Source organism: Balaenoptera ricei, chromosome 2 (genome assembly GCF_028023285.1).
Source record: "Balaenoptera ricei isolate mBalRic1 chromosome 2, mBalRic1.hap2, whole genome shotgun sequence".
NCBI lineage: Eukaryota > Metazoa > Chordata > Mammalia > Artiodactyla > Balaenopteridae > Balaenoptera > Balaenoptera ricei.
Window position 1 is genome coordinate 100,817,099 of NC_082640.1, and position 24,196 is coordinate 100,841,294.

At 37.5% G+C, this 24,196-nt stretch overlaps 1 protein-coding gene across 2 annotated transcripts in view; it reads right to left on the reverse strand.

Moving 5' to 3' along the window:
- The window catches only part of GOLM2 (golgi membrane protein 2), a 103,889-nt gene that overhangs the window by 51,237 nt on the left and 28,456 nt on the right, over window positions 1-24,196 (reverse strand). For both annotated transcript variants that reach the window (XM_059913403.1, XM_059913404.1), the window contains exons 2-6: window positions 13,438-13,492; window positions 6,900-7,002; window positions 5,095-5,185; window positions 1,025-1,169; window positions 641-721 (exon numbers count right to left, since the gene is read on the reverse strand). In XM_059913403.1, coding sequence (XP_059769386.1) covers window positions 641-721; window positions 1,025-1,169; window positions 5,095-5,185; window positions 6,900-7,002; window positions 13,438-13,492 — 475 coding nt within the window. The remainder of the gene's footprint in view (window positions 1-640; window positions 722-1,024; window positions 1,170-5,094; window positions 5,186-6,899; window positions 7,003-13,437; window positions 13,493-24,196) is intronic.

The window sequence follows — 24,196 nt, forward strand, 5'->3', positions numbered from 1 at the left end:
GTTTGACACTTTTTTTCTTTATGCTTGACTGTTAAGGCAAAAACAAGTACTTTATACATTTTAGCAAAATTTTTCATAAAAATATATCCAAAACAATTATATCTTGGCAACTAATGGGGAGTTAGTTAACTGGAAATATCAATCATCCAGATATCTGTGACTTTTCTCAGGTGTTACTCAAAAAAACAATAGTCACATGATGGGCTTCCCTGGTGGTGCAGTGGTTAAGAATCTGCCTGCCAGTGCAGAGGACACGGGTTCGAGCCCCTGTCTGGGAAGATCCCACATGCCGTGGAGCAACTAAGCCCGTGCACCACAACTACCGAGCCTGCGCTCTAGAGCCCGCGAGCCACAACTACTGAGCCCATATGCCACAACTACTGAAGCCTGCGTGCCTAGAGCCCGTGCTCTGCAACAAGAGAAGCCACTGCAATAAGAAGTCCATGCACTGCAACGAAGAGTAGCCCCAACTTGCCACAACTAGAGAAAGCCCACACACGGCAACGAAGACCCAACGCAGCCCAAAATAAATAAATAAATAAATAAATAAATAAATTTATTTTAAAAAAACAACAACAATAGAGTCACATGAAAAATAACATGATCACTTCAGTTAAATATTCTAATAACTTTTACTTACCAATGGGAAGATCTTCAGCTTTTGCAAGGTCATTCTCTTCTATTCCAGGCATTCCTGCATCACCACCTCGTTTGATTTGTTCTGCCCAAGTAACAAAAAATATAATTTTATATTTTTCATTACATAAATTGAAAATATTTTGAAGGAATGTAACAATCAGTTTGTAGAGCAATAGGCTATATCAAATGAATATCTTTATATCTTGCTTTGGACATAGTTGTAACTCTATAAGCTTACTGTTTTTTCTTCTCTATTAAAGGATCCAAATTTGAAACAGACACCTAATCATAATGGAAGTAATCAAACAATATTCTTTATGACTGAAAATGTCCACTTCAAAATGAGAAAAGTCAATATCCTATTAACACAAAATAATAGTAATACCTTTCCCATGTGGAATATGATTGCTCGAGGGTTCTTCATGCTTGCCTGCAGCATTCTCAGCAACTTTTGGAACGTTTTTAGGCATTGCATGATGGTTTATATCCAATTCATTTCCATCTTTTGATTCAAACTTGTGGGCCTCTTGCTGTTAGATTAAGATTTGGTAACAGTAAGTATTTTTCAGTTCAAAATGTGAAACTATTGACACAACTATTAATATTCTGAAACAGTTCATTTTTTTGAAATACATACCATGGGTCTAAATTCTAAACACTTAGAGATGTGGGATATATTATTTTCTGTTCAGTTTTTATACCTGATATGAAGTCAGAGAATAAGTAATATTTTTTAAAAGTCTCTATCATAAATGGCCTAAAATTTTAGGCAGATATAATTCTCTTTGGCTATGCTGATAATTCTCTTTGGTGATTCTGTGAGAAGACAGTCTTGCTGAGCACTGTGGGTTGCTGTGGAGGCCTACAGTTTGGCACAGTCCTGGGTGCTGTGGGCAGAGTGGGTTCTGTATAGGCATATGTTGTAATCGAGCAGGATAGCAGAGAGCAGGAGGTTGGCACACAGGTGCCCCCTCAAGTGTGATAGATGGCTACTGACATTGTCAGGCTTTTCCCCAAGTAGAAACAGCAAGGGTGGAAAACAGGCAAACTTCTTCCCAGGTGCACTGGCCACTCAAGCATAGCAAGGAATGGCAGAACAATGCACAAGTCAGTGCTCCCTGTAACCTGCTTCAACTAACCATATCTCCTCCTTGGAAACTTGAATCTTCAGGTTTATGATTAGGTCTGACTCAATTCTGTGGGGGGCCAGTTTTCTCTTTTATATTGGTTGAGTTGCCTCAGTGGAAAACTGGGAGAGGCAAGGAGTCAAGTACACATGCTTGGGTTGCCATATTAATATTTAATGCATAATAATATTAACATTAAATGTTCTGTCAACTCTAAAGCACTATGCAATGCAATCATTGGTAACATTATAAAAAATCTACTTTAAAAAAAATCTACTAAAAAATCTACAGAAAATCTAGAAAAATAGGAGCCAAATTGTAAGAATTTGTCACAATAAAGAAGAAAGGGTGCTTTGACAATCAGGTGTAGGTATTCCAGTGTACCTGGCAGATAAAATCAACAACAAACATTTGCAACATGTTTCATAGTTTACAAATTGTTTTCAAGTCTATCCTTTAGTGGAGACAAACGAACAGTTTTGGGATAAACAAAATAAAACTGAGGCTTAAAGAAGTTTAAGCAGCTTGTTCAAGATTACAAAGCTAGAGAAGTGTGGAAAAGGGATTCAAACCACAGTCTTTCTCATTCCCACAGTTTCTGGGAACTTGGTAAGCGATAGCCAATTCTGAGAGCTTAATTGCTGATGAGTGAAACGATAAACTGAAATTTCTGAACATGTCAGTATGAAGGCCAAAGGTGAGAAAATCGACGAGGTACAACCTGAGCAGCCATCCTGCATCTCTGTGCATTTTTGCTATAATGCTACATCATAAGGCTACTTCCATAATATTCCACTGCTTTTTGATGTGGATAAAACAAACAATAATAAACAAAACTTAAAAGTCAACAAACTACTGGTCAAAAATACTTTTCCATTTAAAACAGTTAATAAAGATGTTGTCCCTTTGATGATTAACGGCAATACCTTTATGTGAATGGACGATATTAAATACTATTAACAAAATAAGATGGCTTTCTAAACACAGTATTGTTGATTTGGTAAAGGGACCATCTAATTGTTTTTTTGTTTTTTAATAAATTTATTTGTTTATTTCATTTTTGGCTGTGTTGGGTCTTCATCGCTGCGCGAGGGCTTTTCTCTAGTTGCGGAGAGTGGGGGCTACTCTTCGTTGCGGTGTGCGGGCTTCTCATTGCAGTGGCTTCTCTTGTTGCAGAGTGTGGGCTCTAGATGTGCGGGCTTCAGTAGTTGTGGCTCGCTGGCTCTAGAGTGCAGGCTCAGTAGCTGTGGCACACGGGCTTAGTTGGTCCGCGGCATATGGGACCTTCCCAAACCAGGGCTCTAACCCATGTCCCCTGCACTGACAGGCGGATTCTTAACCACTGCAACACCAGGGAAGTCCCCCTAATTGTTTTTTAAATAAACTTCTTACTCTGAAATAATTTAGATTTATAGAAAAGTAATTACCCATTTCTCAATTTCCCTTAATGTTAACATCACATTAGCACAGTACATTTGCAAAACTAAGAAACCAACATTAGTACATTAACTAAACTCCAGACTTACTTAGATTTCACCACTTTTTCCATTAAGACCTTTTTCTGTTCCAGGATCCAATCCAGGATACTACACTGCATTTATTTTATTTTTTTACTTTATTTAATTTTTTACTACATTGCATTTATTTAATTTTTTACTACATTGCATTTAAGTACTCAGGTCTTCTTAGTCTCCTCTGGTTTATAACAATTTACCTTTGTAGCATGAAAGCAATAAACAAATGAGTGTGGCTGTGTTCTAATAAAATTGTATTTGTAGACACTAAGACTTGAATTTCTTACAACTCTCCCATATCATAAAATATTCTTTTGAGTTTTTAACCATTTTTAAATGTAATGACCGTTTTTTGCTGATGGGCAGTTAAAAACAGGCAGGAGGTTGGATTTAGTTTGCTGACCCCTTCCCCAGAGTAATTTCCAAGACAGGAATGTACTTAGTTAAAAAAAAAAAAAAAAAAAAATCCCTCAATACAACTTATGCTTGTTTCATATAGCTTACAATGGATTTATTCCTATGAAAAACAACTGAAATTTCACAGAATCAACTAGTCATAGTAGTTGAAGAACAGAGAATGAGGATGAGGAGTAGAATTAGGCAGCTGGTATGTCACCCTAGAAAGGAGAAATTCTCTTAAGCATCTCCATTCCTTCCCACCTTGCTCCATTTAGGGCAGGATAAGTGCAAAGAAGAACTGGAGTAGATATTAGCTAATTGATAATATAAAAATAGCCTAATACAGAAGAGCAGAAAGGGAGAACTACACTAGGCAGGAAAAAGGAAAAAGCTTATATACGTGCTTCTTGGGAGAAGAGAAGAGAGCAAATTCATCCCATTATTTATATACTGGGCTTGTAATAACACAATTGCAACAGCAAGCCTCTTGTCCCCTTCCTTCCGTGTTCTACTATGCTCCTCTAACCATCCAGTGTTTCAATAATACCTTCTGACTGCCCTCAATGCCACCAAGGTAGCTCACTCAGGCCTGCCATCTTCCAGCAATCTATCCCCACGTCTCTTCAAGGAAGACTGCAGACAGGCAGCAGCCATTCCACTTTACAGATTCAAACAATGATGCCCTCAACATCACGCTGCAAAATAGTGAAAGAGCGAAGAATGAAAACCTGGTTTCCTTAACTTCTAGTCCTTTAGATGAGATGCTGCCGAAGACCAAGAAAAATATTTTTCACTAATCAATCTCTCTTAACTCTAATAAATCACAAGATTTTATACAAAGCACAGCTAGTCAGATATTAGATTATAGTGTATAAAAAATGAATGTCCTAATGACTAGTAAACTTCAGACAAATTCCCTCCATTTCTAGCAGGACTTTCATAATATATATCAACTGGAATTGGATGAACTAAAAGAATTTGCCACCCCCAAAATATGAATCAAAGTAGTGGCTAGTGTTTCATTTCTGTGTTTTAAGAAAGGAATTCAGAATAACAAAGACGGATAATTATGGAAAATTTTTCTCAATTTTTTTCTATTTCTCAAAAGCATAAAATAGGAAATAATTGATTTTCCAGTAAAATGATCATCCACTTTACAACCTGAGAAATAAATAGCAAAAATTATTTTTAAAAGTCAGGTAAAAGATATTTAGCTCAAAATTAGTTTTAAGAGTTGAGGTTATACTTTTGTAAATGTCTAATTTACTCAGCAGTAAAGCCACTGCAAGTCACTTTTAAAATTAGGCAGGCTAAAATACTTAAAAATATAATGTTTTATAACAAAAATACAAATTTTAACTTCTAAATTTTAAGATTTATAACAAGAACATATTTTAAGTATTTTTAAAATTTACCTTTTGTTCCTGCAAAAACTGGTCTGCTAACTTTTTAATATTTTCTTCATGCTGTGCTCTTAATTCCTTGATCTGTTGTCCACACTGAAAACTAAATTACAAGTCATCCTTTTAGACTATTATTTTGGATTGATTCTCAAAGATGTCTAGAAGTTGAAAACATACATTTATAAGGATAAAGCATTCAGTTAGCAGGGGAGTGGGTAGGGAAGGACAAAGAGCAGACATAAAAATAGCTCACAGTCAAAATTCTTACAATATTTGAATCTTTAATAGAGGATAAAAATATTGATAAAACTAATTAAAAAACAGAAATTAGAAAGATGAAAATTTATTTTTATAAGTTGTATTTATAAAGAAACAACTGTCAAAGTCAACTTCAATCACAGAAGAGAAAAACACTTTAAAAGAGAAAACTGTAAGACCAATAATATAGTAATAGATAAGAAAAGCTAGAATTATAAGAGTTGATAAGGAGTGGCAGCAGATGATTCATCAAATAGTTAGTACTTTCAACACAATAATAAAAGCCTAAACCATAAGAAGAGCAAGAATGGAAGAAACTAATAAAGAAGAGAGAATGCAACCAGCAAGAGAAAATGTGAAGGAACAAAACACATAAAGATTGTGAATTTCCACTGGACAAGCAGTCAAAAACAAACAGATCATTCATGCAAAAAGAAACAAAGAATACATACATAGAAAAATGTTATCTTCCACCATTTAAAATGCAAATTAAACTTCTTATATGTATATATAGTACTATCTTATTACTATACTAGCAAAATTAAGTTAGAATTATAAAAGCCAGTGTTGGTGGGGCTCCAGGGAAACATTTACATTATAAATTAGTATAGTCATTTTACAAAGCAATCTTTCATATATGTGATAAGAGCAACAAAATCAATAAAACATTCCACCTCAGAAGTTCTATATTTGAGAATATAACCAGTGAAATAATGTAAGAGGGAGAAAATGCTTTTTGCACAAAGATTTTTATAGTTGATAGTCATAACAGTGAGAAAAGGAAAACTCCTACAATGGTCCAGCAGTTGGGAGAGATTAAACAAGCTTTGGTACACTAACATGCTGGAATAATATTTATTTAATCCTAAAGATATATGTAAAATTATTGAATACTATTAGATTAAAATACATATATGTAAGTAGATGCATATTGATAACCTACAAGAGTAAGAACTCAGAAATGAATAAACAGTTTAAGATACAGTGAATCTTTCTAATTTTTGGTATGTAGACCCAAAAATACCTTTAACTGTAAAACTGATTTAATACACAATAAACCCTTTTAAAGAGTAATTCTAGAAAGGCCCCTAAGAGGTTTCCCAACCGCATCACCAACAGTGCAGAGGTGTAAGCAAGGGGACTGAAGTGCAGAACAGGAGAAGCAGCTGGTGCTTAGTCCCTCAGCTATTCTGGGGACATCTTCCAGTGCCAGCTTTATCTTCTGGATTGACCCTCGAAAAGAACCACAGAATCTTCTTTCAGTCTTTGCCACATCTAATTCAATAAAACTCAGACCTTGAAAGATTTTCTGTCTCACAATGAACTCTACTACATGGGTAGATTCAACATGCCTTGTAAGAGATATTTTCATGTTGTTCAACATATCAAAATAAAAGAGAGTGATTTCAAAGAGGCATAGAAAGATAACAGAAAAGGAATTTAAAAGACCTCGTGAAATGAAAGAAGAGAAGAAAAACAGAAGCCAGAAAGGAAGAAATGAATTGAAAGTTGGACAAATATTCAAGATTCATAAATATTTGTTGCATGTAGCATCTTACCTCTCATATTCTAACCTCTTCACAAGGTAAGTATTGTTCTTCCTATAGTCCTGGAGCTGGTCTTCCTGTCGAAGAAACTCCTGACGAAGCTCAGCGAGTTGCTCTATCCACAGAAGGTAAAAATCAAAGGAATGAAGTTTACTTTATTGCTTCCCATTGAGAAGGTATGGGATTTTCAAAAATTATACACAGGAAGTTAAATTTATATAATAAGTACCACATTTAACTGCCTTTCATACACATGCATGGGCAATAAAACAAGATAGCCTCAATGGCTTTCACATAAATCAGAAATATTAAAAAATTACACCTCTTTTCACATTAGGCAGACAGTATGCTAAGTTGTGGAAATAGTACAAAAAGAACTACCTATCTCTCTAAACCTTACTGCTTTATAAAAGTAGGGAAAAAAATCATATTTTTTAGATGTATTGGCTATAGGTACAGAATTCAATTCATTCTAAATCATACTTGATTCCCAAATTAAGTACCAATCATTTTAGATCTCATCTCTAGTTCTGCTACTGAGGTTTAGGTCCACATATACCAAAATTCCATTTTCAAAGCTTATAACCTCCAGACTAGAGCTAAAAGTTTTAGCTGTAATGAATAACATGAAATTTCAAACTGGATAGTAAATTAAAAGCTGGACCAGATCCGCTTTGGGAACCTTTAATCCATAATCAGTGGCCCCACATTTTCTAGTCACTCCCTCTTCATCTAACCCTACAAATAAAAGAAATTCAGCCAGAGAAGAGAAATGTCAGTTTCTTGGATAGAGGATTAAAAAATTAGCCAACAGCCTTAGCAGTTAAGCAAAAGTAATAGTTAGGAAAGTTTTAATTTTTATAAATGGGAACAGAGGTCTATTCTGTATAAGCAATAACTACTTATTAAGACTAAAGTATAATATCTAACCATAATGTACAATATTATAACTATAACATAACATCTACTTTTCATAGAGGGCTTACAGAATTAACCTTGTTACTTTAAAGGCACTCAAAAAATGCTTGTGATGTAAGTTTTTAAAAAGCAGATATAAGCATATATTTATAATATAAAATATATCCATGTAAAAAAAACAGATGAGAATAAAAATATATCAAAATGCTACCAGTGATTACACTTAGTGGTGGGATTCTGAGCATATTTTTTCCTCTACTTTCTAAATTTTATTGGGGAATCATAACTATGGTGATGACAAAAAGTAAAAATGTTAAAGTCACATGAACGTTTGCTGAAGTATATAAAGTTTAACAATACGCATAACAATAGTTATTGTATAGTATTAATAACCAAATATGAAAAGTAAATGATTTATATAAAATGCTTATAGGTAATAAATATGCTTGCCTATTCAAGCCACATTTTTATTATTATTTTTTAAATTTATTTTTTAAATTTTATTTATTTATTTATTTATTTATTTATTTATTTATTTATTTATGGCTGTGCTGGGTCTTCCTTGCTGCGCGCGGTCTTTCTCTAGTTGCGGCGCGTGGGAGCTACTCTTTGTTGCGGTGCACGGGCTTCTCACTGCGGTGGCATCTCTTGTTGCGGAGCACAGGCTCTAGGCACACGGGCTTCAGTACTTGTGGCATGTGGGCTCAGTAGTTGTGGCACACGGGCCCTAGAGCACACGCTCAGTAGTTGTGGTGCATGGGCTTAGTTGCTCTGCAGCATGTGGGATCTTCCCAGACCAGGGATTGAACCCGTGTCCCCTGCATTGGCAGGTGGATTCTTAACCACTGCACCACCAGGGAAGCTCTATTATTTTTATTTTAATTGAGATATAACATTGTGTAAGTTCAAGGTGTACAACATGTTGATTTGATTCACTCACGTATTGTGAAATGATTACCATCATAGCATTAGCCAACATGTCCACCATCTCACATAATTACCACTTTTTTTGTGGTGAGAACATTTAAGATCTACTGTCTTAGCAACTTTCAAGTATATAATACAGTCTTGTTAACTATAATCACCATGCTGTATATAGATCACCAAAACTTATTCATCTTATAACAGTTTGTACCCTTTGACCAACATCTCATTTTCCCCACACACCTCCCAGCCCCTGGTAACCACCATTCTACTCTGTGTCTATGAGTTTAGTCAAGTCACATTTTAAATTTCTCTTCTTACTCTATTAATTCTCCAATATACAAACACGGTTGATTTCTGTAGTTTTTCACATTACTCCCACCCTAGATAAAAGTAACAAATCTGAGGTCAGGTATCCCTGAATAACACATTCAGCTTGCTATCTGATCCCTGGTCCCATCTACTAAGAAATAGAGGGCTAGAGGTAGCAGAACTCTGGCCTCAGCTATGGATGTTGAGTCTACAGAAACAATGAGATCCCAGCAGGAGGCAGTGACAAAAAGCCTTGTAGTTTACAGACAGTGTTAGCCAGTTCCCTGAAGCTGTACTCAAGAAGGAAATATTTTAGAACTGAAAGTTACTACAGTTAAAAAAAAAAAAAGAAAAATCAAATCAGCACTACCTAGTAGCTATTAGGGAATGGACCTCAACTGGTGGCCAGGACTCATTCAGGCTTCTTTTTCCTACACATTAAACTAACTGAAGCAGCTAAGTTTACCTTCAGAATGAACCTGAGGCTTAGTATGATTTTAAGATTTGGGATGGCTTCTCTGCCTCCCCACAAAGTTTCTCACTAACAATATTTGAAATACCTTTATCAGGAAATAAAGTTTTCACATTTAAATGGAGATAAAAGGCTTAAAATTCAATTGACAGAAAAATAAAACATCAGTACGAGTGAGTTCCAGTCCATGTAAAATATCAGATTCTAACCTATTTGAATACAGGGAAAGGATTATGAAGCATGCAGCAGATTGGTGCTTTGAGTGGGCCAAAATAAAGACTTGAAAGGGGAAAAGTAGAGTTCTCTGGTAGTATAGTGTTTAGGATTCAGTGCTTTCACTGCAGTGGCCAGGATTCAATCCCTGGTTGGGAAATTGAGATCCCGCAAGCCGCGTGGCATGGCCAAAAAAACGGGGGGGGAGGGGAGTAAATAGATCAGAAAGCAAAACTAAAGACAAAATTTTCCTATATCACAATTTTACTTTCAACTGATTGCCATGTGTTTTCTTCATTTTGAACCCAGAGATACTCTGTGTCTAGTGTGGCTGCTCTAGGTCACCACAGCAGGATGCTCAGAGTAACTTACTTACATTCATTCATTCATTCATTTATTTATTTATTTATTTATTTATTTATGGCTGTGTTGGGTCTTCGTTTCTGTGCGAGGGCTTTCTCTAGTTGCGGCAAGCAGGGGCCACTCTTCATCGCGGTGCGCGGGCCTCTCACTATCGCGGCCTCTCTTGTTGTGGAGCACAGGCTCCAGATGCGCGGGCTCAGTAATTGTGGCTCACGGGCCTAGTTGCTCCACGGTATGTGGGATCTTCCCAGACCAGGGCTCGAACCCGTGTCCTCTGCATTGGCAGACAGATTCTCAACCACTGCGCCACCAGGGAAGCCCAACTTTTTTTTTTTTTTTAATTTTTGGCTGCGTTGGGTCTTCGTTGCTGCACGCGGGCTTTCTCTAGTTGCCGCAAGGGGGGCTACTCTTCGTTTCAGTGCACAGGCTTCTCATTGTGGTAGCTTCTCCTGCTGCGGAGCACGGGCTCTAGGCTTGCAGGCTTCAGTAGTTGTGGCACGTGGGCTCAGTAGTCGTGGCTCGCGGGCTCTAGAGCGCAGGCTCAGTGGTTGTGGTGCATGGGCTTAGTTGCTCCGCGGCATGTGGGATCTTCCCGGACCAAGGATCAAACCTGTGTCCCCTAAATTGGCAGGGGGACTCTTAACCACTGCACCATCAGGAAAGTCCCCAGAGTAACTTAATATGAGATCAGGTCCAAGGTCGATTGTGCAGGGTAGTCTAGCTCTGACAGTAGTATCAGGGTATGCTATAGAAAGATATGGCCATAATCTCTCAATTTAACTTCTAGGATGACCTTTTAAAGCCAAAAAATATATATTTACTTCTGGAAATTTTTTATTGCAAATTTTCTTTCAGTAATAGGAATAAAAATAAGGTAAGCTATTCAAAATAAATCAGTGTATACTAGAATGTTAATTTACTTTCTCAGGCATTAAAAACCAACCCTAATCCTTTTATTTCCAAGAAAATATTAAAAGATTTTTTTTAGGATCTTGATGTGTATTAATTCCATTATATCCGACATTAATGTCAATGAAAATAGTCAAATACGGATTTTACTGTCAACTTGTCAAGAAGTTTGTTTCAGTAGAAATAGTTCCCAGGGTGCAAAAGTCACATTAATGAAATTCAATCTCAAGCATCCAAGCTTCAGTAACTGCACTAAAACCAAAAGTTGCACGGTATGAGTTCAAATCAAAGCTTTTTTCTCTGCTAAAGATTATCATCAAAATTTCAAAACATCGCAAGATCTACTTCAACACATACAGCAAAATAAAGATTTTTTACTCAGTAACGTAGGCTGTCATTTTCTCTGACATGTACTAGCAAAAGCCATAGGACTTCTTATTCAACTGATCTATTACTATTTAATAAGAAATATACTTTAATGACAAGCAAAATCATTTGTAAAAATTGCAAGCTGGAAGCAGCACTGACAGTGTGCCATCTTCTGTGTCATCCTGTGCACTCCAGTGAGTCAAAAAGAGTAGAATATGGACACAAATGCAACAACAATAAATGTGGCCAACCAGAAAGTAAATTTTTTTTAAAGGATTTTTAAATTTTTAATTAATTAATTAATTTATTTATTGGCTGAGTTGGGTCTTTGTTGCTGCACGCAGGCTTTCTCTAGTTGCAGTGGGGGCTACTCTTCATTGTGGTGCGCAGGCCTCTCATTGCGGTGGCTTCTCTTGTTGTGGAGCATGGGCTCTAAGTGTGCGGGCTTCAGCAGTTGTGGCTCGCAGGTTCTAGAGCTCAGGCTCAGTAGTTGTGGCGCACGGGCTTAATTGCTCCGCGGCATGTGGGATCTTCCCGGACCAGGGGTCGAACCCATGTCCCCTGCATTGGCAGGCGGATTCTTAACCACTGTGCCACCAGGGAAGCCCAAAAGTAAATTTTTAACAGAAAATCAAAGCTGTTCTAAATCATAGATAGTAAAAAATTAATAATTCCTATGTTTTGGTTATAACACACAAATGATACTTCCTAATGGATTTGCTAGGTGAGAAGCAAAACTTACATAAATTACGAAGTCAACTTAGGTTGGCTTCTTCAAGAGGATGTTAAAAATATATTACCTGGGATTTCCCTGGCGGTGCAGTGGATAAGAACCTGCCTGCCAATGCAGGGGGCCCAGGTTTGATCCCTGGTCCGGGAAGATCCCACATGCCGCGGAGCAACTAAGCCCGTGCGCCACAACTACTGAGCCTGCACTCTAGAGTCCGCAAGCCACAACTACTGATCCTGTACACCCCAACTACTGAAGCCCGTGAACTCTAGGGCCCGCATGCTGTAACTACTGAGCCCGTGTGCTGCAACTACTGAAGTCCGCGTGCCTAGAGCCCGTGCTCCACAACAAGAGAAGCCACCGCAATGAGAAGCCCACACACTGCAATGAAGAGTAGCCCCCGCTCATGGCAACTAGAGAAAGCCCGCGTGCAGCAACGAAGACCCAACGCAGCCAATAAATAAATAAATAAATAGATAGATAGATAAATAAAAATAAATTTTAAAAATATATGTATATATTACCTAATTCTATCTAAATAGGTTTAAAATGGTTATAAAGATATATTTATGAAATTAGAGAGCAAGTATTACCCACATATATAAACTTAGAGTCACTGCATGCAAAGTTTAAAATATATAGTGTTGTAATCAAAGGGTATGAGGGAGAAGCGGGATAGTCCTCAGACCCCAAACTCCAAAGGCCAGTGATAGTGTGCAGTAATGTAAGCAGACGATAGAGCTTGTTCTCTTTACCTATTATTTTTCATAAGAGCTTTAGTCATCTCCTATCACTTCATCTAATTGAAAAAAAATCTGTCTTCTTACTTTCTTTCTATCTACCTACCTACCTACCTATCTATCAAATCTGTCTCCAGGTTTCTTCCCAGTTTTTGTTGCAGGTTTCTTTGATCCCGGGGTATCTGAAACATTAAGTTTGGAGGATCTGTCCAAAGCATCCCTAGATCTGAATGGATTATTTTAGCAGATTGGACACAGTACAGAGGAATCATCCCTAACCTTTTCCCTAGAAATCTGACAGTCTCCAAAGCTACACCTCAATTTTCTTTGAGGATTCTTCTAACATGTCATTGCATGAACTCTGTCTACAGCACAAGATTAAAATGCAGACCTCAAATATTAACTTGCACTTATTATATATAAAGCAATATTAAAAAATTTTCATTATATCTTAAGACAAAAGGATAAATGTTTTGCCATCAGAGGAGCTTTGTTCAAAAATTCTATCTCATTTAGCTGTTTAACTTGAGGACTTCTTAATTCTTCAGGATTTTAGACATTTAGTGACCTTTATATTTAATCTGTAATTAAGTTTCTTACCCTTTAAATGATGTATGTCTGCCATCTGATATGATATGTTGTTCTGCAGTTTAACCTGAAAAAAAAATCATTTTCATTTTACTAAAGAATATGTAGTTTTGCTCATATTTACATTTTTTCCCTCATATTCACTTTGCGCTTGATCATAAGTACAAAAGAAAAATCCTTAAGTTATGCATACCACACCACTTTCCAAAAAGAATTAGAAATAAGTTCTGATTTTGTAATACTCATTTTAAATTTGCACAAGAATATTCATTTTACTTAATATATAGTATAACAATTTTCAAAAGTTTTTAAGTTTGAGTTGAATATTGCTTAATAGTATGTTTTTTCGAAATCTTACCAGAAGATTTTCAACTCTATATTAAGAAAAGAATTGTCTGAATCAATTAATGCCAAGTCAAAAATAATTATTGTTTATCAAGCTCCCACAGGATGACAGATACTACACAGGACCCATTGCTGTAGTCACTGTCCTCTAGGGGCCAGTATACAAGAGCACCAGGAACTTAAACGTGTACCAAAATATGACTCAATTTAAGGCTTACCACTTAATTTAAAAAGTAAGACAAGGCCTTGGATAGCCAGGATATCAAAGAACTACTGTGTCTCTGTTCTTGCTTAAACAGGTTTCACCTAATTGTAAAATGCAACTAAAATATCACTACAAATAGGTTCTCTTGTCAACCTCAAGAGTAACATTATTTTGAAAGATGCAGACTGATTCATACTGATCAAAAGCAGCACCATGAGTGGCAAAATGATTATGCTAAATACCACTTCAATCTCTAAAGAAAAAAACTTTAACTTTTCATCTTGAAATAATTATAGGTTCATAGGAAATTGCAAAGATAACACAGATGAATCCCATATACCCTTCACACAATTTCCCCCAATGGGTATATCTTATACAACTATATGACATCAAAACTGACATTGGTACAATGTGTATGTATATAGTTCTATGCCATTTTACCATATGTATAGATTCATGTAAACACCATCAAAATCAAGATACAGAACTATTCCATCATCACAAATATCTCCCTCATGCTATCCTTTATAGTCAAACCTATCCTCCTTCCCCACTATACCTGATCCCTGGTAACCACTAATTTGTTCTCCACTCTGTAATTTTGTCATTTCAAGAATGTTATATAAATGGAATCATATAGTATGTGACCTTCTGAGATGTTTTTCAATCAGCATAATGCATAGTTGTATACATCAATAGTTCATTCCTTTTTATTGCTGAGTAGTATTCTGATATGAATGTACAATAGTTTGTTTAAGCATTCAACTACTTTAGAACATTTTGGTGGTTTCTAGTTTTTGGCTATCACAAATACAGCTGCTATGAAAAATTGTGTACAGATTTTTACATGAATATTAGTTTTTATTTCTCTGGAGTAAATGCCCAGGAGTGAGACTGCTGGGTTGTATGGTAAGTCTATGTTTAGTTTTTAAAGAAACTGTCATGCTATTTTCCATAGTGTCCATGACATTTTCAGCTACGTTCTAAGAACTTATTGTGCCAAGGTACTGGATGGGAAAGTATAAAACAATTAGAAAACATGAGAGCAGTCTCAAAGAATCAGTAGGCAAGGTAGCACCTAAACTAGTATAATTACTGTAGGATTTCAGAGATGATTCCTACCTAATATGATCAGGAAAGTTTCTTGGAAGGGGTCTTATCCGAATTAGGCATTGAAGGCTAGGTAAAACTCTAAATAAGTAGAAAAAAGCATTTCAGATAGAGGAGGTGGCATAAGAAAAGATATAAGAAAGCATGAGACATATATGAAGACCCCACCAAAGCACTGTTTGGCTAAAGCACATGATACAGGGAAAACTATAATAATGAAGAAGGTTGGGAAAAAAAAGACTGGAGGGCCCTTCCACTGACATGAAATGTCCAGACTAGGCAAATCTATAGAGACAAAAAGTAATTAGTGGCTGCCAGGGGCTGAAGGGAGGAGGAATGAAGGGTGACCTCCTAATGGGCGTGGTGTTTCTTTTTGGGGTGATAAAAATGTTCTGGAATTAAATAGGGAGATGGCTGCACAACTTTGTGAGTATACTAAAAACCGCTAAATTGCACACTTAAAAAGGGCAAATTTCATGGTCTTTGAATTATATCAATATTTTAATTATATCAATTATATCAATATTTTATAAATTATATCAATATTTTAATGCAAAAAATAAAAATAAAAATGCTGAGGGTACTATGGGGCACCATATAGGAAACTGGGGATAAAATAATGGATAAACACTAGGCACTCAAGTTTACTATTTAGAAGACACAGTCAGGTAAACAGGCAATTATAGTAAAATAAGTGCTATTATTGGATTCTACAGATGGCAGAACTTAGTAAAAGCATTTAAATCCAGCCTTGGGGGAATGAGAGGAGGTTTCTGGAGATGATGATAACTGAAATAAGTCCAGCAGGAAGAAGAGTGCTTAGCCAGGTGGAAGTAGGGAGAGGGTAAGGAAACAGGTGTCAAAACTTAGAAGTGAAAAACACTGCACATCACAGAAACTGCAAGCAGTTCTAAGCAGTTTTAAGCTGGAACAGAGAGTTAGGGGGAAATGACAAGAAGTATGTCTAGAAAGATAAGCAAGGTCCACATTACGAAGCGCCTTGCCAAGGAATGGGGATACATTCCACTGGCTATGGTCAAATTTTTTTTTTTTTTTTTTTTTTTTTAAATATTTATTTATTTATTTATTTATGGCTGTGTTGGGTCTTCGTTTCTGTGCGAGGGCTTTCTCTAGTTGTGGCAAGCAGGGGCCACTCTTCATCGCGGTGCGCGGGCCTCTCACTATCGTGGCCTCTCTTGTTGCGGAGCACAGGCTCCAGAATGCGCAGGCTCAGTAATTGTGGCTCACGGGCCTAGTTGCTCCGTGGCATGTGGGATCTTCCCAGACCAGGGCTCGAACCCATGTCCCCTGCATTGGCAGGCGGATTCTCAACCACTGCGCCACCAGGGAAGCCCCTATGGTCAAATTTTAAAGGACTTCAAACAACGTAATGAAACCCAATTTGCATTTTAAAAAGTCAATCTGGCTTCATTCAGTATGATGAGTGGACCAGAGAGACAAGACTAGAGAGACCAGGTAAGATAGTAGGAGAATGGGGGACTACTGTTGTTTTTCAAGTGAGAGAAAATGTTCCTTTAAGCCAGGGGTGGGCAAATTATGGCCTGTGAGCCAAATCTGGCCTGCTGCCTGCTTTTGTATGGATGGCAAACAAAGGATGGTTTTTACATTTTTAAATGGTTGGAGAGAAAAGCCAAAAGAATATTTCATGAATTATATGAAATTCAAATTTCAGTGTCTATAAAGTTTTATGGGAAATAGCCCCACCCATTCATTTCTATATTGTCTATGGCTGCTTTGGAGCTGCAGTGATTGCAGAAAAGATCATATGGACTGCAAAGCCTAAAGTATTTACTATCTGGCCCTTTAAAGAAAAAGTTTGCCGATCCCTGGTCCAAACTAACAGAACGAGAACAGAGAGATAAATACATGTGAGAGATATTAAAAGGGAACAATGAATAGTCTAACTGATTGATTAGATAGAGGAGTAAAAGAAGAAACATTATGGATGATGTTTAAATTTCTAGAGTAAGGGGACTAAGGTAAGACTGCAATACTCCACGATAGGGAAACACAGGAGAAACAGACTTGGGATGGGAGGGAGAAGTGGGGACATGATTCTTTTTCAGACTTGGACCTACTGAATTTGAGGCACTTGTGACACACCCAAGATATCTTTAGTAGGAAGTTGGACATATGGGTTTAGAGCTTGGGCATAGATGATTTGAGAGTTATTCGCATACGGATGGCGATTAAAGCCATGGGAGTGAGATCACTGACGAAAAGCTGCAAGAGGCAGCAGGAAAAACTGATACCAACAGCTATGTGATCTGCTGACTGCTAAGAACTGCTCTCTAATAACTTCTAATTAGCCTATGTCTATTTTCTTTCCTGTTTCTTTTACAGTAGTCCCCCACCCACCCCAATCCGTGGTTTTGCTTTCTGTGGTTTCAGTTACCAGCAGTCTGAAAATTCCAGAAATAAACAATTCATAAGTTTTAAATTGCGTGCTGTTACAAGTAACGTGATGAAATCTGGGGTGACATGCTCCGTCCTGCCTGGGATCCCTAACCATCAACATCACCTGCTCCTAACATCCAACCACTCACAGTGCCATGGCTCGATGATCCAAGATCACCCAAAGTAAGTGATCCTCCTTCTAACCTATCACCAAAAAAGTCAATAGTAGTTTAATGCTACGTCATTCATCTCATTTCATCTCACCATGTAGGCATTTTATCATCTCACATCCTCAAAAGAAGGGTGAGTAAAGTACAAGATATTATATTTTGAGAGAGAGAGAGACCACATTCATGTAACTTTGATTATAGTATATTGTTATAATTGTTCTATTTTATTATTGTTGTTAATCTCTTACTGTGCCTTATTTAGAAATTAAACTTTATCATAGGTATGTATATATGTATGTAAAAAACAGAGTATATATAGGGTTTAGTGCTATTCATGGTTTCAGGTATAAACTGGGGGTCTTGGTATGCATCCCCCGTGGATAAGGGGGGATTATTGTATTTTCATGATCCAATTTCTTTTTGCATTTTTTGCCCCTCCAAAGAACATAGCCATCCTTTATTTTTGTTTTCAACAAGTTTGCATTACTTTGTTTTTTATCCATTTTTATGATGCTCTTCCAGCTTCCTGTACTCTATTTTAAATTTACTTTTGAAAAAGCTAGAGATGCTATTCTTTTTCTTTTTTTAAATTATTAATTAATTAATTAATTTTGGCTGTGCTGGGTCTTAGTTGCGGCATGCGAGATCTTTAGTCTTGGCATGCGAACTGTTAGTTGCGGCATGCATGTGGGATCTAGTTCCCTAACCAGGGATTGAACCTGGGCCCCCTGCATTGGGAGCATGGCGTCTTAGCCACCGGACCACCAGGGAAGTCCCCTATATCCTTATACTCTTTTTTTTTTTTATTTTTTTTTATTTTTTATTTATTTTTGACTGTGCTGGGTCTTCGTTTCTGTGCGAGGGCTTTCTCTAGTTGCGGCAAGCGGGGGCCACTCTTCATCGCGGTGCGCGGGCCTCTCACTATTTTGGCCTCTCCCGTTGCGGAGCACAGGCTCCAGACGCACAGGCTCAGTATTTGTGGCTCACGGGCCCAGCCGCTCCGCGGCATGTGGGATCCTCCCAGACCAGGGCTCGAACCTGCGTCCTCTGCATTAGCAGGCAGACTCTCAACCACTGTGCCACCAGGGAAGCCCCCTATCCTTATACTCTTAAAAAAATTTTTTAATGGAGGAGGGGGAGTTCAATCTACAGACTACAAAAATAGTAAAGGATATTATGAGTAGTACTACTTTATTCTTATCACTTTAATTTTCTCCTCAATCTTTTTAATTGAGAATGGAGACGCTGATCCCAATGGCTCATATATAAAGTCCTCACATTTCAAAAGCTGCTCTGGAACAATATATTTTACATGGTATTGAAGAGAAAATCACAGCTTGTCTAAATAAAAGCCTTTCTTAATCCAAATAGAATGAATTTATTTCCCACCTCATTCTTTTGCCATGCAAGGATTTTCCAGTTAGCTTCTCAGACCCACTTTATGGCATATTGTTTCCTTGGCATCTCATGTTCTCTATTATTCCTGTCAGTCTTTCTTCACACAAAAATCTTATATTCGGTGTTCAGTATTATCAGCAGGTACCAGTTCCCAATTTCTCTCACTTCCTATTAACACTAGTTTCATTGCGCTGGTTATCTCACCTTCCATATGCCTTTGAACAGAGGCATCGCAGATTTGCTCATAGATCTCTGGTAGATCATTAAACCCAGAAGTTTTCTTGCTTCTACAATAATTTTATTATGTTGCTCAGTTTTAGAATCAGATGTCTACTACTAAATTATCTGTTCATCTTTTTGACACCACAATATTACAGGCATCTGATATCTCTTCTCTCCACATATACAACCCAATCCCCAAAATTCTTATCTAGCTCCTAAAACAGTTTGACAAAGAATTCCTCTTTCAATCTTATCCTTTTAAGGCAATCTGAATGTGTTTTTACCTACCATGGCACTCCCTTGTATTTTTGCAAAATCTAAGAATGTAAAGCAGTGACTTAATTTTGGCTTTAATCTTATGTTTTCTACCATCTTGGATCTGTTTAAAGACTTCTTCCACTTGGTTTCTGATTTTTAATGCTTCCTTCAATGTCTTCAACCTGTTTTTCTTTACTTTTGTGCTTTTCATTAATCATTTCTGCATATAGATAGGTCTCTTTAGTTCTTTAACTTCTTTGGGTTCAACCCTCTGAGATCCTTCATTTCTTTTAATACTTCCACCACCTCCTCGCCTTCAAAAGGAAGCTGATCATTCCTCCTCATAGTTTTAATTTCCTTGTGTTCTACCAGGAATTTGCTTATGTTCTAAATTACTCTATCAAAACTTCCGAGCTGTTGAGAAATTAATTTGAGTTCTCACTACTGCATGATTGGAAAAAAGGTATTTCACTTTACCACATATATGCTCTGTTGAACTGGCAATGCTACAAAATACAGATGGTCCTCTGCACCCACCATTTTATATAAGGAACTTGAGCATACATCTCTGCACAGGGGCTCCTGGAACCAATCCCTTCGGTACCGAGGGACGACTATACTTTCTTTTCTTTCTAAGTATATTACAGACAAGTAACAGTATATAAACCCTAAGAAGTATTATTTAATCCTTATTTTATAAATGGATTCTCATTGGCTTCTTAGGTCCTTTCTTGGTTACTTTCAGACTTTTCCCATAATATCCTTATTTATAATATGCAAGAAAGACACCAAATAATCATTTTCTTTTTAAATTTCTTTGGGGTGAGAGATAGATGTGTTTAGACAGACACACACACACACATACATTCACAAACACAGCCCCATCTCTCTGCCTAATTTACATCTATGGTCAGACAGACTCCAACCCAGATTCGAATATATCCTCCAAACCCCCGCAATGCTCAAAATGCCTTGCCTGGCTTCAGAGTCTACTGGGGAAAGCTCATATTCAGTCCTTTCAAAAACAAAACATTCTTTTATCACATGCAGCCCTATTTCCAACCAGAATGTCACTTTGTCTCTTTTCTACACCCAAGGTTTATCAGAAATGAGAATTCCATGGGAACAGAAACTGTCTCTCGTTCATCCCTGTGTCCAGTGTCCGGCATACAGCCTGACCGCAATAAACACTCAATAAGTGTTTGCTGAATGGCTCCTTAGACTTTTGTGTTCCATATTCTTTGTACTACATGCTCTCCTACCTGAAGCTGTACTTTATCCTTATTTGTATAATTCTAATTATCCTTCAATACTTCTGAACTCCCTCATTTATTTCCCTTTGTTATCAACTTCACTGCTGTAGTTAGGCTTTACTTTCCCTCTCTCCTTCTGTAATACTTGTTTCTCCGGGATTTGGAGTCCATCTATAATAGGCCGATTATCCATGCTTCTTTTGGCCTTTTCCATGTTAATCTCTCCAAATGTGTTTATGATCCTTCCTGCAACCTCTTTTTTCCTTCTTCTTCTGAGGCATGTGTTCTTTATCTCTTTTTTTCAGTAAGAATTATCCTCTCCTGATATTTTCCTATAGCACTTCTTAGAGCTCACCCTCAGCTACTTCATCTATTTTCCTCTAATCTTTGTTCCTCTAATACCTAAAACTTAATCTTTATATTTCTACCCCCTCTTTCTGAAGCTCTCTTAATGCTTTCCCCATCCCACACGGCTACTGTGAATTAAGTTTGGCAGCTGTTACCAGCTCACTTGCTCTGCTTTTCTTTTCATTCTGGGACCTTGAGAATGGCTCAGCTGTGCACGCTTCACTTTCATTATGACCTGTTCTCAGGCAATCAGCACGACTATGACCACTGATCCCAAAGATTATATACAATTGGCTTTTTAGAGATGTCATTTCTGGCTCCTTTTTCTCCACACTAGAAACATTTTTCCTGATTATATCTCATACTCAGATGATCTCTGGAAACAATTCTATTTTCTGTAACATAATTGCCAAACCTGGCTGATGCTCAGAATCACCTGGGGAGCTTTAATAAATATATATCCTTGCCTCCCCAACCCCACTCCAGTCCAATTCAGCAGTCTGGGGATGAGTCCAGGAATCTTTTTTTCTAAAAAGCTAAAGTGATTCTGATAAGCAGCCATGTTTAGCAATTACTCATCTATAGTATGTCTCTGGCTGGCATCTATACCAGCTGGATCAAAATGGAGTATCATTGGGCTTCCCTGGTGGCGCAGTGGTTGAGAATCTGCCTGCCAATGCAGGGGACACGGGTTCGAGCCCTGGTTTGGGAAGATCCCACATGCCGCGGAGCAATTAGGCCCGTGAGCCACAACTACTGAGCCTGCGCGTCTGGAGCCTGTGCTCCGCAACAAGAGAGGCCGCGATAGTGAGAGGCCCGCGCACCGTGATGAAGAGTGGCCCCCACTTGCCGCAACTAGAGAAAGCCCTCGCACAGAAACGAAGACCCAACACAGCCTAAATAAATAAATTAATTAATATTAAAAAAAAATGGAGTATCATTAATAATAACTAAGTATTAAATGCTTATTCTGTGCCAGGCCTTGTGCTAAGTGCTAATCAAATATTATTGCATTTAGTCCCCACAACCACCTCTGAGATGGACTCTCCATTTCACAGATGAGGAAACCATGCTCTATATCATATGCCTATGGTAGATTCTGGATACTCTCCCAAGTAGTCCCAGACCAAAGTCTGTGCTCATGACCATCATGCATATACTAGATCAGTAGTTAGTAGGTGTCTATAACCTTTTTTTCTTATTCCTCATACATTGCACATATATAATTCAGTCAACATTCCAAACACACTTGCAACTTTTAGTTGATCTGTCAAAGAATTAGTCTCTCTTGAAGCAAGTTTTAGTTTAAGCTATACCCAGTTACATTTTTAAAGAGAATAAGATAAGCAAGGTCTTTGGTCTTGGTTGGCTACAATGAATCACTACAAAGGTTTTTTATTCACTCTTTTTTTTTTTTTTTTTTTGGTAAGTCATTTATAATACATTTACTGAATATGCACTATGTGCTAGGCCTGAAGATACGAAGTATTTGGTTTTGGTCTGTTAAGAAGAGTCACAAAAAAATCACTAAAGTTTGTTTATTCATTCATTCTGTCAGCCTGTCATAAGGAAAGCATTAATCGAACACCTACTAAGTGAAAGTGTAGAAGGCCTAGAAATACAGCAATATACAAGAAACAGGAGAGAGGTCTGGATAAAGGATACACATTTTGGAGTCATCAGCATAAGTGAAGTTTTCTGAGTGATTATGATTACTTAGGAAGAGAGTAGAATGAGAAGAGGATCTCAAATAGAAAACTATGAACTATAACACTTAATGATGAATAGGAGAGAAGCCAGTAAGGGAGACTAAGAACTGAGAGAAGAAAAACGGGAGAGTCTAGCATGATGGAAGCCAGGAGCACAGTGCTAGGTAAAAAGATGCTGAGAAACTAGGAATAGGGAGAGAAAAATGCAAATGTGAACAAAGACAATTCTCTGTTCAAGAAATGTGATTGGGAAGGGGAAGAAAGACTCAAGTATATTTTAAGTGCTGAGGAGCAAGTATAGGTAAAGGGATTGAATATAAGAGGGAGACTGGATTAATAACAGGACGAGGTCTTTGAAAAGGTAGAGGAGATTGGACCCTGAGAACAGGTGGAGAGGCTGGTCCTGGAGAAAGGATGAACCCTTCTTTATTCTAACAAGGAGGAAAGACATATGGGTGGAGATGTAGGTATGCCTGCAGATTTGGTAGTGTAGTAGTTCCTGTTCAATTCTTGGTCAAGCGGGAAACAAGATCATCTGTTGAGCTCAAGGAGAAGAGGAGTTTAAAGGGAGGCAGGGTCTGAGGAGTGTAGAAGTTTGAAAGTTGTTGGAATGAGTGTGTTGCCTAGACATATGTAATTTGTAAGGTGCTGTTGAAAACCCAGTTGGGGTAGCTGATCATAAATTTCTGTAAGTACCAGTCTGGTTATATGAACTTCTCCAGCTGCACTTGAAATAGTCATGTAAAAGAATAATGGCAAGAAACTAAAACAATAGACCATTGAATCTTAGCTGTATAGAGAGGAAAGTAAAGAATGAACAGGGATACTGGAAAGGAAGAAGAAAAGGATCAGCAGTCTAGGTGAAGTTGAAAAACAAGTATAGTTTGTTCGGCAGTTCTAATCCTTTTTTTTTTTTAATATATTCTCCCAAGAATATGCATGTTTGAGGTTCACAAACTTTCAGTTTCAAGGATTTGAAATCTTATGTCAGGTTCATGTTACAATGAATTAATAATCAAGGCCTTTGGTAGTCATTAATGTTGGCAAATGTTTCTAGCTCTCATCCCAGGCACTTTGTAGGATTGCTCCTCCCCATTCTTCCGAAATTGGGTTAACGGAGGGGCAATGAAATGTGAGCAAAATGACAGGAATCGCTTCCAGGCATACGCAATTATAGGGAGCACAGTTCACTACTCTCTCATTCTACCAAAGCCACCAATGTTTCAGATGGCGGCTGCTCAGTCCTCTAGGGTCGTAAAAGGACAGACACAGAGCAATGCCTCCAGTAGACCACAAAGGGCATGATGAATGAGTGATCAATTTTAAGCCACATAA